The 17,830-nt window shown below is 39.8% G+C and overlaps 1 protein-coding gene and 1 long non-coding RNA gene across 2 annotated transcripts; one reads left to right on the forward strand and one right to left on the reverse strand.

Annotated features, from left to right (window-relative positions):
* Positions 1 to 6,171: 6,171 nt before the first annotated feature.
* Positions 6,172 to 7,786, reverse strand: LOC134443071 (uncharacterized). Its single transcript, XR_010033560.1, has 3 exons — positions 7,004 to 7,786; positions 6,645 to 6,743; positions 6,172 to 6,447 (listed from the first exon to the last, which is right to left on the reverse strand). It is a non-coding gene; the product is annotated as an uncharacterized LOC134443071 (long non-coding RNA).
* A 73-nt stretch (positions 7,787 to 7,859) lies between these two features.
* LOC134443005 (uncharacterized) lies at positions 7,860 to 12,889 on the forward strand. The gene is made up of 8 exons (XM_063192946.1): positions 7,860 to 8,898; positions 9,690 to 9,808; positions 9,942 to 10,352; positions 10,792 to 11,002; positions 11,211 to 11,348; positions 12,108 to 12,248; positions 12,419 to 12,636; positions 12,728 to 12,889. Exons 1-8 carry the CDS (start codon positions 8,853 to 8,855, stop codon positions 12,887 to 12,889), a joined length of 1,446 nt encoding a protein of 481 aa, XP_063049016.1. The 5' UTR covers positions 7,860 to 8,852.
* The last annotated feature ends 4,941 nt before the right edge of the window (positions 12,890 to 17,830 follow it).

Raw genomic sequence — 17,830 nt, forward strand, 5'->3', positions numbered from 1 at the left:
CTTCTCAGTGCCTTACAGCACACACTGTAGACATATACGGTAAATGCTATGAGGGTGTATTCTGCTCAACAGCTACAGGCCGTTTCAGTGCCCTTTTTTGGGATAATGCTGCCCTCTAATGTTGACATGAAAGACTCTAGGGCCTTCAACAGCAGAGTCTCGCATTACCAAAGGCACACTCCATGCATAGCAGCCAATTATCAAATTGACTGTTGTTTTTTTAAGTGGTTTGTTATATACCTTATCTTCCTTCTCTTTCTTTTTCATTTTCTTTTCATTCATATGATTTCTTTAACAACTAATGGCATTATCTTCTTATCTTTTAAACTATACTATTGTAGCATGTTGGGTGGTGGGGTATTACTGTTCATATGAACCTTATGAAGAACTTGAGGAAAGGCTTAGGTACTACATGCAAGTTGTGTTTCTGTTCCTGATTCCTCTTGTTGTAATTGTGTTTTGCTACGGCCGTATTCTGAGGACGGTCTTGTTTGTGCCACACATGAGAGGGAGGCGAAGAGCGTTGGTGCTCCTGTTTTGTCACATCGTTACTTTTGTTGTCTGCTTTGTACCCCTACAATATTGTGCAGATCTACATTGTACAGTTTGTGTCTGAAATGAATTGTGAAACAGAGGTATACATTCTGACAGCACTGTTAGTTACTGACCTGCTTGCTCATTCTTACTGTGTTGTCAATCAGGTATTTTTCCTCCTTAGACCCAGGGTGAGGACAGCAGTTTATCAACATGTCTGTTGCTTGAAGTCTGCCAGCCATCTTATAACCTCAAGCTCCAACAGTAGCGACAGCACTGCCAACACCAGTGTTCATACAAGCACTTCAGTCTGACCATTAAGGTGCAATGCCAGGCCTTGTTGGCTGTTTGGGTGTGTGTGACTGTATGCGTATGCAGAGGCCTATTGCTATTGTCCATATGGTCAGTACGCCCATGTTTCATTGGGTCCCACTGAAGTCCGGTGAAATGCAATATGCAACTCTTTGCTAATGCATGTTACATTTTTGACAATAAAATACACATTGACTTTGAATGGCTTGTCTGAATCATTGCGACAGCAGTGGCCTTTTTCAGTAAATACTGCCCTCTTGTGGTGACATGAAATACAGATTAGGCCCTCAACATCAGACCATGGGCCAAAACATCTGCCACATTCTTGGAGAGCCGCAGTGCGCTAAGCCCCTCACATTTTGGCTTACATTGGCCACGGGAATCAGGCTGGGGTCATTTTCCGACCCCGCCCCATCTCTCTCCCAGTCATTTCCTTTCTACTCTCACACTGTACTAGAATAATGGCCAAATAAAGCCCAAAAAAACCCCAAAGACTACTTAAAAAAAAACACTTGGGGGCAATGATTTGAACCTACCTAGGACATTAATCAATAATATTCTGGCTGTTGTCATCACCAAAATGTGCTCTTCATCAATCTAAAAATAGTCTGCTGAGTGACAGCACCAATATGAAGTGAATTAGGAAAACAATGCAGTTAGCACATGCATGTGACCATAGCCAGCAGAATGTATGCATGTTACATGCATGTGACCAGCAGAGGCAAATCTTATATCAGGAATTGGGAGAGAGATGGCAAGACGAAGGTGATTGGGTCTATTCGCCAAAACAGATAAAAGCCACCAAATGATAACCTACAGTACTTAAATAAACCGTTTAAATGAGAATGTTAAACCACATGGTGCGTAGGCCCTAGGAAACTAGGGCAACACATCGTTGGTCTAGTAGTTGATCTATTTTAAGTTTGTACAAACCACAGTGCTGGTGGCAGTTTGTATTTGTGTATAGGTTTTTGGGAGTGCACTCATTTCATTTTTTTTATCTTGAACTAAAATATTTTCAACTAGAACTTCAAAAGCTAAGGTAGATGGGTCAGTAGATGTAGTTTAAAAGTTAATTGTAAAACAGGTAAAAACAAGAGAGAAAGTTTGCCAACACCTTATCTACTGTAAATGGGTTCTGAATTAAATACACTTTTTGTATCACGAGTCAAATTGTCTGGTCAGTTTGTACTTTCATATGTTTCAATGGTCCATGGGAAAGCACTTCAACATTTGCAATGGCCAAAATCAAGATGTCAGTTCAAATTCTACCAATTATATCAGTATTTTGCATATACACAACACAGTCTTGGCAAAGCCTGTGAAAGAACCCTTACGAAAATCGACCATGGCAAACCATGATTTCATGTTTTTTTTTAGCATGGTTCGGCACGGTTTTTGGTTTGACTATGGTTTAACTATAAAATGAACCATGGTTTTACTCTGAAAACCAACCACGGTTTTATCACAGTTTATGATTATTCATTAAATTACACTTAGCTGCCACTTTTTTATCCAACGCACATATTGGTGAGAGTCCTTGGAGTAATGTGGGGTTAGTTGCCTTGCTCAAAGGTAATTCAGTCATGGATGAAGATAGACTGTAGGGAGAGGTAAGGGTGGGATTTGAACCTGCAACTCTGAGGGAACTAGGGAACTTTGGACCCTTTTTAAAAATAAAAAAAAAGGGTTCTTTGTTCCCCGCTGCTTCCAAATAGACTGCTGCTTTTTTTACACCTGTGACAGGTTAGGTTTTGGAATAGTTTTGGTCAGGGCACAAATTTACAACTCAGAAACATTGCATTACTGACAGGTTAGGTTTAGGGATGGTTTTGGGAAGGGTTAGATACAATGCGGGGAACATAGAACCCTTTTTTAGAAAAAGGGCCTTAAGTTCCCCAGTCCCATACAAAGACCGGGGAACATAGGACCCAGGGAATATAGGTACGCTCCCCTTTAGTCCAATGCCCCATCCATTACACCACAGCCTTTTTACATTTTCATGGCTTTTTTTGGGTGACCATGAAACCCACAGTTAACCATAAACCCACAGTTAAACCATAGACACAAACCATACTGAAAAAACCTTGAAAACCATGACTGACCATGATATCCATGGATAGTCAGGAACCATGGTTTTCATGGTTACCCCCCAAAAACATGGATAAGCCATAGTATTACTATGTTTGTTTCCGAGTACTTCTAGTTAGGGTTAGTAAGGTTAGGGTTGTACTTACTACAGCAAAACCATGGTCAATTTTCAAAGGGAACGCTCCACCAAACAAGGCCAATGACCCATTAAAATCATGTATTAGACTGCACACCACAATAAACAGACAGTTTCAAACCACAGAAAGAGGAGGGGAATGGCCTACATCATATGATGGTCTGTTTTTTAAAGTGTGTGCAAACCGCAGCACCTGTAGCTGCATTTCACATGAAGTTCATATTTATTGTTGAACTCTGAAATGGGGAAGACCACACACCAGGTCACACCAGGGCAGTCAGTAACACATGCATGCAAATGATACGAGCACACTTTAATTACTGGAAGTATCCTCTCCGATATCATCAATACATCTTCAAAGGATTTCTTCAAATCTTCAAACTTACAAGAACAAGAAGTACAAGAAGGTCCTTCGGTAAGTGCCATTTATACACTGCAAATTATTTGGTTCTTCCCAAGAAAAAAAAACTTAGATTTAGAAGTGTTAGATATTTTTTCTTGTTTTAAGAATTGATTTCTCATTTTAAGAACAGTATAATCTTATATCAAGTGAAATAGTACTTCTTTGTCTCAAACAGGCAGGGAATCCTAAAATGAGACAGTTAACACTGAAAATAAGATGTATGACGCTTCTCCTCCTCATCATCTCCTCTCCTCATCAAAATAAGTCTTGTTTTAAGATTCAATAACAAGCTCAACATGCTTGATTCAAGAGTCACAGAAAAAATATCTTAAAATTCACTTTATTCCTCGGATTTCAAGTAAATTACAAATGTTTGTTCAAAACTGCAAGAGTCTTACATTACATTACATTTGGCAAATGCTTTTTAATAAAGCAACTTATAACGGAGGACACAACAGTTGCCCATAGGAAGTGCACAGAGAACAGAACAAATATGCCAAGTAGGGTTAGTTGGGATTTCTGTCTTTAATTCTTTCTTTGTACTTGGTGGTGGTGGGGCAGTTTTTTTTATAAGCAGTGATTTTCCCCCACATCTCAATGTTTCTGCAGAAAAGACTGAAATTTAATTTAAAAATTAGATAAAATCCTAAATTTAAATTAATTAATCTGCATTTCAATTTTAATCACTGTTTTGGAATAAAAACAAAAAAACCCTTCTCTCATAAAAAAGTGAACCTCGTGTAGGTGAAACCGTTATCACGTTTTTTAACGGCATACCGCCCAGCCCTAACACACAAAAACACCAAAGCAACAACAACACAAAACATCCAATATTATTGTCAATCCATATTACTGTCTGTGGGCAATAACATCTGAAAGATTATATTTTATTGGCACAAAGGTACGGTCTTTGAAACTAACTGAAAAATAGGAGAGGCAGTCTATAAGATCTTTAACAAATTCTGTGGCCTGGGCAGCATTGGGAATCACCACTTCATATGCCAACAACTCTGGACTCAGATTTAGGGTTTCATAACGCTGGAACTCAAAAGCAATGAAAGAAGAATCTATCAAAAAGATGTCTTTTATCAGTCCAAACACTGGGAAAACATCATCTACATCTACGATAATCATAGATTTCCCACTGATGTACTTATTGCCATTAAGGATGTACCACTTCACAGAGACAACATGATGAATGACCTCTATGCCCAAAAAATCTCTGACTTTTCTCTTAACATAATCAACATTTTTAACAGCAGAGACAGGCCCTGATTCTTTCTCAGTAGCAAAAATTGGATGATCAATGCCTATTTCATTGCAACATTCAAGGAACTGATTATGGTTTGCAAGTGATTTACAAACATTTTTGAAATTTAATTTGGAAGCCCATTGCTTAAAATAGCTATGCTTAGCTTCAAATCTCATACACATAGTTCTTACTAAAGGACCAAGAGATATAATCTGGCTTGGTAGATGTAGCATATAATGCTGCTTGGGAATTATATTGGCTTCAGGAAAGAGTTCTTTGAACTGGTGCAGATGCTGCTCAATCATGTGTCTGAGATGTAACACAGTTTGTAACGAAATAAAAGGAGCAAGGACAATTTGAACAATCTTAATTAAATTGAGTATAAATGTGACATATTCGTTATCCAGATGATCATTAAAAAGAAAAGGTATTATTTTTAAAAGAATTAACATTTGTCCACACGACTGTTTTAATTTATTGTCACTGGCAGCTAAGGTGTTGACACTAATAGGACATGGCTTATCTCGCATATCCAGAGGAGAGTAAGGAAAGTTTATGATAGCGGAGTTAATTTCATCTAATTGTATGTGTCCTGACAGAATAAGTTTTTTCAACACAAGTTTTATTTCCATTGGTGCAACACCTTCAAAAAGTACATGCATTACATCCTGTGGAGTTTGTTTTATCATGTCAAATGCTGGAAAATCAATTAGTCTGCTTCTTCTGTTAATCCCGTAAGTGGTTTTGAGGGATGATTTCAATGTTTCTGTGCTTGCTTTGTCTATTTCAACACATTGCCTGATGTGTTTTTCCAAGCTTCTTGCAGTAAACGAATTCTCATCATACATGTTTTGCATGTCATTAAAGGAACATTCACAGTTTCTACATTTGCTATAAGCAAACCCAACACCTTGTTTAAACCCAGCAAGATCATGTTGGGCAAGTGTGTCTCCACAAACGGCTATTACAGCACCAAATAATTCAATTTCACCACTTGAGGTTTCAATCCTTACACCATTGTAAAGAAGTGTCAGATCTTCCAGGATTCTTTTTAGTATAACATCAACACCCCATTGAGAAACATCGCTCGCCTTGGCAATAGCAAGGAGCCTTATTGCAGCCAACTTGGATCTGAATTTGGGATCAATATTACCTAAACTATAATAAAACATTAATAATTTATTTGCAGAGGTATGGGGCCCTAACGGATTACAGATCTCTATTTCATCACTGTACAATAGTATTTGCAAAGCATTTGGCCTTTGAGCATATAATGGATGGGATGTAAAAAGAGCTCCATCAGTAAAATCATAGAGGAATCCCTCTCTACTTCTTTGTGGAATAGTTGTCACCATGGAGAAGATTCTAGAATTGCTCAGTAACTGCTTAAGACTCTCAATGAGTGGTATATAGTAAAAAACTTTTATTCTTCAAGGCCATGACCCTTGAATGACCACGCTTTACCCAGCAAATCTTCTGGGATACTACAACTTCCTCTGGGTTGACTGGATTGAATAGTTCCCGGATGGTTTTATTCTGTCCATATGCGGTGGTTGAGAAAGGATCCATGAATGCATCAAATGTAGCCAATGCCTCATTCTGGAGCTGAGCAGTTGTCTCTGGGTGGTCTTCAAACACCCTTTGGACTCTGTCCCTTAGTGTGAGAAGGAGAGCAGCTTGGTACTGTTGCACCCCTGAGATGACACTCCTGACAGTTCTCTGTGAAAATACATACGTGTAAAACAATTAGGCTAGGCCTACCCTGAAATAGGCCTAACTACAGGCCCACAATTAACATTGAAGTACTGAAAGAAACTAGAATTTATACATATTAAAACAATAAAATAAACATTTAACACATTATTCACCATTAAATTATTAGTAAAGCATCTGTTCATCGAGCCAAATAGGCCTACCTGTGACAAATGGCCCTGTTCTCGGATGCTGATGGCAAATGCAGCCGCAGATCTTGCCATATCAGGTCCGGCTCTGGATGTCTCCGCAACAGCATCCTCCTTCAGGAAGCATAGATATAATGAGGTTTGTGTGTAAAACTGACTAAAGTAGGCCTAGGCCTAAATAGGCCTACCCATCTCTACTATAGGCTACAAGTTCATAAGACAAAAAAAGCACAAGAATAGTGTTTGAGAATGTTTCCACACATCTTAGTTAAAATATCTCGTCTCATTTCTCCTTATGGAGAAAACCAATGTTTCAGGACATTGTCATTGACATTGACACTGATTAGGCTAAATAAATGGAAGTGTAAACTTACAGAAGGACCGACAACGTCAGGTTCAAGAGCAACAGGTGGGACGGCAACAGGTGGGACGGGATTGGGAACATTTGTGCCGGTGCCCGCTGCTGCAAGAGTGGTACAATTGGCAAAAACTGACACACCAAATGTTTCCTGCTCCGAAGAGTGAGAAGAATCAGTTGTACTCCAACGTGGTGGACGTCCAGTCCTGTAATACTCGAGGTGTGTCCGTTTAATGTGGCGAAAAAAAGAGTTGAAAACTCTAAAGTCCTTTTCACATCCATCGATACCACAGTAAACCCAAAAATCCGGGCTGCGACTATGACTTGCATTGATATGGCTTAATAAAACTTTAAGACTAAGCGCAACAAAGACAAAACAAATCCAACACCTCCAAGCCGCCATGATGCCAGTCAACTTTCGCTCGCATTTCATTCATTCATCAATATTGATGACTGCACTGAAGCTGGCTGATGACGTGCATGGGGTGGATCACTGGGGTGGATAGTCATTTGTATTTATTATTTTAAAAAGAAACATATTCAGTTTCGTTTCACTTAATTTATTTGAATATGATCAATATGTTGTTGTGAAAAAAACTTTTAATATTTTTTTTTTTTAAATCATAAATTATATTTTATTTCCATCCTCGGTTTACGTCATCCAACGTTCCGACATCGATTGCGTCAGTGCAAGTGTGAGAGTTCAAGGTTGAGTTTCAAACCACGAGAGTACCCTCAAGTAGAGGTCTACGCAGCAGTAGTATTGGAAAACGAAGAAGACAGGCGAAGGAGTGGATCAATCAAGGTAAGGGAGCGTAACGTTTATATATACATATATAATTGTTATTTTCTCGCTATCATCGCGTTTTATTGATGGGTTTCCTGTGACTGTTTCTCAAGTCGACTGGACTGGTCACTTGCTTAGCACGCTAGCTGGCGTTTGCTCGTGCATCCATGGCTGCCAACTTCCAGTTTTGAAAAAGGGATTATGTGGTGGGTGAAACCCAACCCAAACACGTTCGCGTTATTAACCAGAAGTGTGTACTTACTTCATATGATGGTATATGTTATTTGTATTGTATGCATGTACTTTTTATCGCGGTGGTATATTTTGGCCAACACTGAAACGGCATGTTTTTTTCACTGCTAGCAGAGTTGGTAGCCTTGTTGTTTGGCGGCCATTTTAGCATTAGCAACCCCCGCGGACATCAGTTTCCGATTTGAACGACCAAATGCATGATGTTCCGAGAATACGCACACGGTTGTCTTTATGAGATGCATGTACTTTTTTATCGCTTTCATGTATTGTCGTTGTAGCTTAACACCCAAACGGCACGTCTTTGGTTATGGCTAACACTCAAACCGCATGTGTTTGGTTATGGCTAACACTCAAACCGCATGTGGCACTACTAGCAGAGTTGCTAGTCCTGTCATTTGGCGGCCATTTTAGCGTTAGCAACGCCCGCGGGCATCTGCTTTGTGCTTTATGAGTAACCAACTTTATGCATGATATTCCGAGCATACTCAAAGGGGTTTATTTGTGGGCAAATAGTGTGTATGTTGCAGCTAAAATTAACAGTAGCTATGTCCGAGAGTGGGGGCACGCTAGTCTGTTTATAATCGAGTTTCTAAGGTGTTGCGTGAGGCCACGGCCTGGCTTGGGGCACACCGACTGAATTGTTAGACCGAAGTCTTGCAAACTAATTGGCTAGAGCTCTAGTCTGGAATTTCCCATCACGACTCGCTCGCTGTCTGCACGACTACAGAAGAGTGTACCCATGGTATTGAGTGTGCATGGATATCCACGTTTTCCCCGCTAATTAATTCTGGCTTTGTGTTTTTGTTATAGCCTGCCGCCTAACCTGATGACAATGGATGGCTTTGATGAAGCCACTCGTTCGGTATTGGAAGGTAAGTCAAAGATATTTTTTTTAGGTTAAAGGGACACTGCAGGAAATGGTAAAAAAAAAAAAAAAAAAAGGTACTGCAACTATGCTGCTCATTGAAACGGGGCTGCCTATTGCCAAATTTGATCTTTACATGAAAGTTTACTGAGTAATAAACAAATATTTTCTAGTGTGGTCCAAGTACAGTCACTTTTGCAGCTAAAAATGGCTATTTTTGGAAATTCAAAATGGCGGACCAAGGAGAAGATCCCCCTTTTCATGCATGAAAAGTGCAATTTTTCCAATCATAGTGAATACTTAGAATTTGATGGTGGTGGTAAGTATTCATGAAAAAGGCAACATTAGTGAATGGGCAGCATGAATTCTGGAAATAAACAACTAATCATCTCAGTGTCCCTTTAAGTAATTTTACAATGTAGATAACCAATGCTTAAGATTGTCAGGTGCATACAGGTCGGCGATTTTTGTTGTTGTTGATTGGTTTTTATTGTAGGTATGCTGTTCATTGAAACTGTTCCGCCTATTGCCATATTTGAACTATTTGTGAATATATGCTAAACAATAGACTCATGGTTTCTAGCATGACCAAAGTACAGGGTTTAAAGCTAGAAATGTCTATCTGGGAATTCAAAATGGTGGACATGGAGAAGATCCCCCTTTTCATGAAGTGCTTATACACTTATTATACACAAGTGCTTATACACCTAGCTCTGAGAGACAAGTGACCTTTTTATGTTGCTTGGATTTTTAACTTGACTTTGCTTTACACACAGTGTTTTTATTTGTCGTCTACAGCTGCAAGTGTTGATGAATGCACCTTGAAAGCCCTTAGCCGAGAGGACTTGCAAGATCTTTTTCCTGGCCCTGAAAACTTTCTCAGAAGGAGAAGAATTTGGGATTTTATCAATGAAAATGTAAGTTGCATCAGATCTATCTATACATCTATGTATGCATTATGTACTTTATGAACATTAAATTGTATTAAGCATTAACCACATTTCTAATTGTCCCAATGCATTTTGTTTTCTTCCTGCATAATTCTAATAGTCTGGAAATATAGACCAAGATTCAAGTGCTTGCAGTGAATACAGGAGCATGCCCTCAACTACTTCTGCGTCACCATGCCAGCTTAAAACCTCCACTCCCACATCAGATGAGAAAAAGATGAAGATGCCAGACCCTCCAGAATATGTCGTTTACACGGACTCAGAGTTGGATTTGGTACGGGCTCAATATTTTGCACTCCTTCGGAGTGGGAAGGAAAGAGGCTTCAAGATGTCGAAGGAGCTGTGTTGCAGATTGATAAGAAACACCATAACAAGCATGGTTGCAATCCTTCGCGCAAGTCCGATGGGAAAAGAAGCAAGCTATCCCTCAAAGCTGGAAATGAAAGTCATGTCACAGAAAATAATTGAGTACTACCCCATGCTGCGTGATACTGATCCAAATATGCCACATGTAAGTATTGTTTTCTTTATCTTGTTTTCTTTAAAAAAAATATATCTATTTGCCTTCTATCTCTTTTGTAATGTCTAAAATGTCTCCTGCTACAAGCTCTAACCCACCACCGTGTGTGTGTGCGTTGAATACGGCACTAGCTATCTACCTGGACTGTGCATTAGGACTCTGATCTGTGCCACACCACTGTCATATGAGGACTCATTCTTGCACTACATTAACAGTAAATATTTCAGGTCACTGAAATCCTTGCTCTCTACCACAATTATCATCATTACCGTCAACTTTGTGGATGACTGTTTCTTTTCTTGAAATGTGTAGTATATCAGTACTTTTGTGCCAGGCAAATTAACTTGCTCTTCTCTTCTCTACTAAACCAAAACAAACAACGAACTGGGGGAAAAAAGATAACTACTTACCTAGCATTCTTTCACCACAGCTGACGGTCTACACAAAAATGTTCAAGCGACTCCAGAATATGAGATCCCCATGCAGGAAGAGGCAGGGCCCTGTTCTTCTGAGAGGCCCAGCAAAGACTCTCTTCAGTGAAGACCAAGACATTGACACGGATTTGACCGACACGAGCGGATCGGCTGATACGGTCATTCTTGAGAGCAGTGAAGACCTCAGTGATGACAATTGCAGTGCAGGTATGCAAAAGTAACAATTACTACAGTCATGAAACGAAACTAGAAGGTTTTTGTTTATCTTTTAAAATTTATTTTAATTTTATTTTTTGTTCTTTATTGAACCAAAGTTGCACTATGCCTGATTTTTGGAAGCATTCATTTTAATAATTGTGTTTGTGTGATTCCTCCTCCTGCTGCTGCCCCCCCCCCCCCACATTATTTCTCCAAGTGTCCCCAGCGCGAGATCCCCCTGTGCCAAAAAAGGCAAAGAGTGGCACCAAAGCATCCATTCCATCATCCAGGTCTTCCTCACCGGCACCCAGGACTGCAATTGCTTCACCAACCATGCCTGCGAAAGATGTTGCTGGTAAGCCCTCCTCAGCACTTTCCAGCATGTAATCCTTGTTCATAAGTTTTGCAAAACATAACTACGTGTCTGTGTGTGCATGTGATCTGGCCTGCCAAGCCAGACTAGAAGTGAATATTTAGTCCAGCCCCGATCAATGACGCATCGGAAGATTGTTGATGGCAACAACTAGTTTTTCAAACTGTCTTTGCCTATTGGCCAACGCTTTGTCATAACTCCCTGAAAACCCCGTCCGAAAGATTCAAAACATATATCCCCTGCGTTGTGATTGGTTTGCCAGATTCAGGGAGTTCGGACATTGTCTGAGGCTATACCCATTCGCAGGCAAAAAAAATAAGTTTTGGCCGCTGGCGGGTGGGGCTAGTTTAAAGGGACACTGTGCAGGAAATGGTCATAAAAGGTACTGCAACTATGCTGATCATTGAAACTGTGTTGCCTATTGTCAAATCTGATCTTTATGTGAAAGTTTGCTGAGTAATAAACACATATTTTCTAGTATGGTCCAAGCAGTTATTTTTTCAGCTAAAAATGGCTATTTTTGGAAATTCAAAATGGCAGACCATGGAGAAGATCTCCCTTTTCATGTATGAAAAGTGATTTTTTTCCAGTCATAATGAATGCTTAGAATTTGATGGTGGCGGTATATATTCATGAAAAAAGTAACATTAGTGAATGGGCAGCATGAATTCTGGAAATAAACAACTTAATTTGTCTTAAGAGATTATAATTTTTCTGTATTTTCCCCTATTATTTCTCAAGAAGCGTCCCCAGCACGAGATCCCCCTGTGCCAAAAAAGACAAAGAGTGGCACCAAAGCATCCATTCCATCATCCAGGTCTTCCTCACCGGCACCCATGACTGTGATTGCTTCACCAACCATGCCTGCAAACGATGTTGCTGGTAAGCCCTCCTCAGCACACTTCCCAGCCTGTAGTCCTTGTTCATAAGTTTTGCAAAACATTATTATTTGTATTTTAACATTTTATTTTGTTAGTTGTATTTTACATTTACATTTACATTTACTGTGGTGTTACAATGTTAACATTAAATGTCTTTGTTTATTATTTAAGCGGGTCTCGACAGTCTGAAGATGCAGGCCAGACACTACAAAACCTTGAGCAACATGTACAACAAGCCCAACGCAAAACCCAATCAAAATGATGTGGCGCAAATTCTGGACCTCGAGTTCGAAGCCAGACGGGCTTTTATTGATTCAGATGTTACCAAGGAAGAAGACCGACCTGCAAAAATCCTTGATGCATATCCATGCTTTAAAGATGTTCGAAACGTATGTTTGGTTTTTTTCTTCTCATCTGAACCTCAATTGCTGTGTATGGTGTAAGCGTTTTGAACACAGTAAGTGTTTTATGATGTTTCAGGCCATGGATGAGCTACGGCGCATAGTAGATGGCACTAACCGCAGATACATCGAGGACGTAAGAGGAAGATGGACAGAATTCTGCACGAAGGTGCAGTTCTACAGCGTGTGGAAGAAAGTCCTCAAAACCCCCTTTTTCCTTTGGATGTTCGCGCAGTGGTAAGTTACTGTTCCATATTTATATGCAGTGAATGCCTAAGCCCTTTTTAAGAAAGGTTGCCCTCAGAATATAAAAACCTAAATATATTAGCCTCTGAAGCACATAAAAACATGCAATAAGTTGTATTTAAATGTTGAGACCCTCATCTTGCATTGGAATGTGTTCATTTAACTCTAAACATACCAAGACTTTTCATAAAATTGTCTCGAATCTCACGACCCTGAATCTTGTGAAGCGCCAGGGCCAATGTTGCACAATGCAATGTCCAGCATCAATGGGTTAATGTAGAGCCCTTTTTACATGTAATAATATTTTGACAGCATTCTGACCATTCTTTCTATTCTTTAGTGGATTTCACACTGGCCCTCTTCAATGCACTGCCACCCCTCTTCCCCTCATCCGTTTTGCCACCAAAGAAGCTCGCTTGCAGTGAGGCACTTATTCATATCCTGAAGGTAAGCAAATATTTCCCCAGATTTATGCGAATTCATTCATTCACAAAACTGCAAAAAAAATCTAAAACTTTGCATCAGCTTGTCTGTTATTAATCTATACTACATTTATTACATGATGTGTCTGTTGCTCTGTGCAGTCAGCTGTTTTTGACACTTACTGCTGATAACTGCTGATGTTCATATGTGCGATTCTCTCCCTTGCTCATGAGTTCCCTCCTTCGTCGTTCACACAACTGCAATCATGTTCTGCTCTTCCCTACACGGGATGTTTTATATGACTTGGTATATGTTCTTGTATATGGTTATATATATATATATATATATATATATATATATATATATATATATAATATATATATATATATATATATATATTATGTATATATGTATATATATATATTATATATGGTTATGGTTATATGTATATGTTCTTGTATATGTATATGTACTTGGTATATGTTCTTGGTATACCCCCGTTTTTATTGCACATTTCCAGTAAGGAGAACGAGGAGACAAAAGGCTACTGCTTATTTTGAGAAGGTTGAACCCACATCATTGCTCTTGAGGCGTTCAGCTCTCCTTTTTGAAGGGGCTTTTCCATTGTTCAGTGGGCAAACCTGCATGTGCTGTTTCAGGCCAGGGCCACCAGATGAGGGAACTGGCCAGTGACGCAAAACCTTGAGTTCCAAGCCATTTCAGGACAATAAAAAAGTTGCGTGGTGTTTAAGTTGTAGGAATCATACTTGATGCTGTTTTTAGAATCTTTAAGTCTTAAAATATGCAAGTTACCGACGTTAAACATTTGTTTGCCTTCTCTCTGCACATTCTTTTTTTTTCTCCAGTCAAACGAAGACCCTGCCCTCTACCTGCAGAAGCGTCCTCTCAGCTCCCCAGTTCTGCTGTTTGATGGCTCAACTACCATTGTGGCTGTGGGTAACGTACCTGTTACAACCCTCAAGCAGGAAGATTTTTCAGAGGGGATGTTGGTGTTGATGGCATACTATTATACATTGCACCTCACATACCCCAAATGTGTGGCAACCCTGCTCTCTGTTATTCAAACGGAGGTCATTGGTGACGCCCTCCATGATAAGGATGCCACTAGTTCATACAAAAAAGCAATGGCCGAGTGGAACGCATTCATTGAGAAGTAAATCTGTCAGTTGTTGATTACTGATTGTTACTATTGCATTGTTTTGTGTGTTTCACTAGTTAATTGCTGTTTTTTGTAATTATTCAGTGGGTCTAAGGTGTTGGTCTTTGACCAATACCCCACCCCAAAGTGAAATTGAGGCAGTGGCTGAGTCACTGGGAAAACTCTCCTGCTCACTTTGAGTGGCTCAATTTTACCTCTGAGTGGGGTATCCCTTAATAACGCCTGTATTTCAGGATACAATGTTGGAAAAACGCTACCTCATAATGTCAGAATTTAATTTCCTTTTATTACTGGGGTCCCAGTACATCTAAGTTGTTTGTCTTAAACATGTACCCCAATCCTAAGCGAAATTGAGTCACTCGCTATAGTCCCTCGAGTTGTGCAAGTGAGCAGAAAAGTTTTTCAGGTAACCCAGCCACTGTCTTAATGTGACCCATCAAAGAGCAGAATAGAGAGCGCGCTTCTGAAGGTACACGACCGGGTTAAAACAGTCTTTGTGTTGCCAACCCCCATCACAGCAAATATGCTCAGCAAAGCAATTGTCACCTATATTACCATCTTAAAGTAGTTGATGTACTCTAAGGTTACTATTTCAAGGCTCAATTTCACCTGGGAGTGGGGTATACCTAGCCTGGTTCACACCAGACGGTGTATGTGTAGCTTCGGCGCCCCCTGGCGGAGCAGAGCTACACGCACTTCCATCTGGTACACAGCCATAGAGCACGCTCCGTCTCCAACCAGAAAATAGGCTGAGAATTTATTGCTTCAAAATCAACGGTAACTCACATCGAGGAGTCACAAGACAGATTAGAGACTATATTGACTCTTTAAAGATTAACAGGAAGGTTTTTGAAGGAATTTGTTGGTGAGGAGGCTGTGCCAAAGCAATAAATTCTCAGCCTATTTTCTGGTTGGAGACGGAGCGTGCTCTATGGCTGTGTACCAGACGGTAGTGTGTGTAGCTCTGCGCCGCCAGGGGGCGCCGAAGCTACACACACGACGTCTGGTGTGAACCAGGCTAGGGTATACCTATCCTGTATTTCAGCATACAGTGTTAAAATGCTGCTGCATAAGGGCTGAGAGATATGTGAAGAGATTTATTCAAAGCCTGTATTTCAGGATGCAATGCAAAGCAGCAAAATGATCTCAAATGTTTTTGCTGCCAAATTGAGGCTCGATTTCACCTGGGAGTGGGGTATCCCTTTAGTTATACCCATCCTGTATTTCAGCATACAATGTTAAAATGCTGCTTCATAAGGACTGTACTCCAAGGTTACGATCTCAAACGTTTTTGCTGCCAAATTGAGGCTCGATTTCACCTGGGAGTGGGGTATCCCTTTAGTTATACCCATCCTGTATTTCAGCATACAATGTTAAAATGCTGCTTCAGAAGGACTGAGAGAAATGTGAAGAGATGTATTCAAAGCCTGTATTCAGTATGCAATGCAAAGCAGCAAAATGCTGCTTCGTAAGAGGTGGGAATTGTGAACCCCACCCCAAAGTGAAATTGAGACAGTGGCTGGTTCACCTGGAAAGCTCCTGCTCACTTATCCAAGTCTAGGGACTTTGGTGAGTGGCTCATTTTAAATGGGAGTGGGGTATCCCTTAAGATGTTTCAAATTCTGTATTTCAGGATGCAATAGTGGAAAATCGCTACTTCATAAGGGCTGAGAATTTAATTTCTTTATATTACTGGCGTCGCAGTACATCTAAGGTATTTGTCTTAAACATATAGCCCAGTCCCAAACGAAATTGAGTCACTCGCCATAGTCCCTGGAGTGGCGCAAGTGAGCAGAAACGTTTTTCAGGCAACCCAGCCGCTGTCTGAATGTGACCCATCAAAGAGTAGCATAGCGAAGGTCTTTTGAAGGTACAAGACAGGATCTTAAACAGTCTTTGTGTTGCCAACCCCCATCACAGCAAATAAGATGTTGATATAGGTGACAATTGCTTTGCTGAGCATAAAGTAGTTGCTGTACTCTAAGGTTATGATTTCAACTGTCTGTGCTGCCAAATTGAGGCTCAATTTCACCTGGGACTGGGGTATCCCTTAAGTTTTACCTATCCTATATTTCAGCATACAATGTTAAAATGCTGCTTCATAAGAACTGTACTCCAAGGTTACGATCTCAAATGTTTTTGCTGCCAAATTGAGGCTCGATTTCACCTGGGAGTGGGGTATCCCTTTAGTTATACCCATCCTGTATTTCAGCATACAATGTTAAAATGCTGCTTCAGAAGGACTGAGAGAAATGTGAAGAGATGTATTCAAAGACTGTATTCAGGATGCAATGCAAAGCAGCAAAATGGCTGCTTCACCTGGAAAGCTCCTGCTCACTTATCCAAGTCTAGGGACTTTGGTGAGTGGCTCATTTTAAATGGGAGTGGGGTATCCCTTAAGATTTTTCAAATTCTGTATTTCAGGTTGCAATAGTGGAAAATCGCTACTTCACAAGGGCTGAGAATTTAATTTCCTTATATTACTGGCGTCCCAGTACATCTAAGTTATTTGTCTTAAACATATAGCCCAGTCCCAAACGAAATTGAGTCACTCGCCATAGTCCCTGAAGTGGCGGAAGTGAGCAGAAACGTTTTTCAGGCAACCCAGCCACTGTCTGTGTCTGATCTGTCTATCCTGTATTTCAGCATACAATGTTAAAATCCTGTTTCATAAGGACTGAGAGAAATGTAAAGAGACTTATTCAAAGCCTGTATATCAGAGTGCAATGTTGGAAAATGCCAACAACTGTGATTTTGTGTGAACAAAGAGGAAATAATAAATGTTAAATATGTTAACAAGTCATTCTGGTTGTGTTTTTTTGTATATTGTAAAAATGCTTTTAAGGTTTAGTTTTAGCATGAAGACCGCCTTGTTTCAAGATCATCATGGATCTTGGTTTAAGACAGATTTCAGTCTTTCTGGAATACTGTACTCTACATTTAGTGTTTCCTTTACTAATATTGAGCTTAATTTGCTAAAGGAAAAGAGTGTAAATGCTTGTGTTCAGTACATCTCACTTATTTTGAGGTAGCAAAAAGTTGCTTTTCAAGATGTATAATCTTATATCCAGTATTTTAATAGGCTTGTTTTCAGTATGTTTCACTCATTTTGATGTAGCGAGAAGTTGCTTTTCAAGATGTATAATCTTATATCCAGTATTTTGATATGCTTGTTTTCAGTATGTTTCACTTACTTTGAGGTTGCAAACTGTTGCTTTTCAAGAAATTTAATCTAGTATTTAGTATATTTCACTTAATTTAGGGCTAGAAAAAGTTGAAACCCAAGTCATTTCGTCTCGTAATGAGCATATTTGTCTTGTTTTAAGCCTTCCA

Source organism: Engraulis encrasicolus, unplaced genomic scaffold (assembly GCF_034702125.1).
Source record: "Engraulis encrasicolus isolate BLACKSEA-1 unplaced genomic scaffold, IST_EnEncr_1.0 scaffold_27_np1212, whole genome shotgun sequence".
NCBI classification, from domain to species: Eukaryota; Metazoa; Chordata; class Actinopteri; order Clupeiformes; family Engraulidae; genus Engraulis; species Engraulis encrasicolus.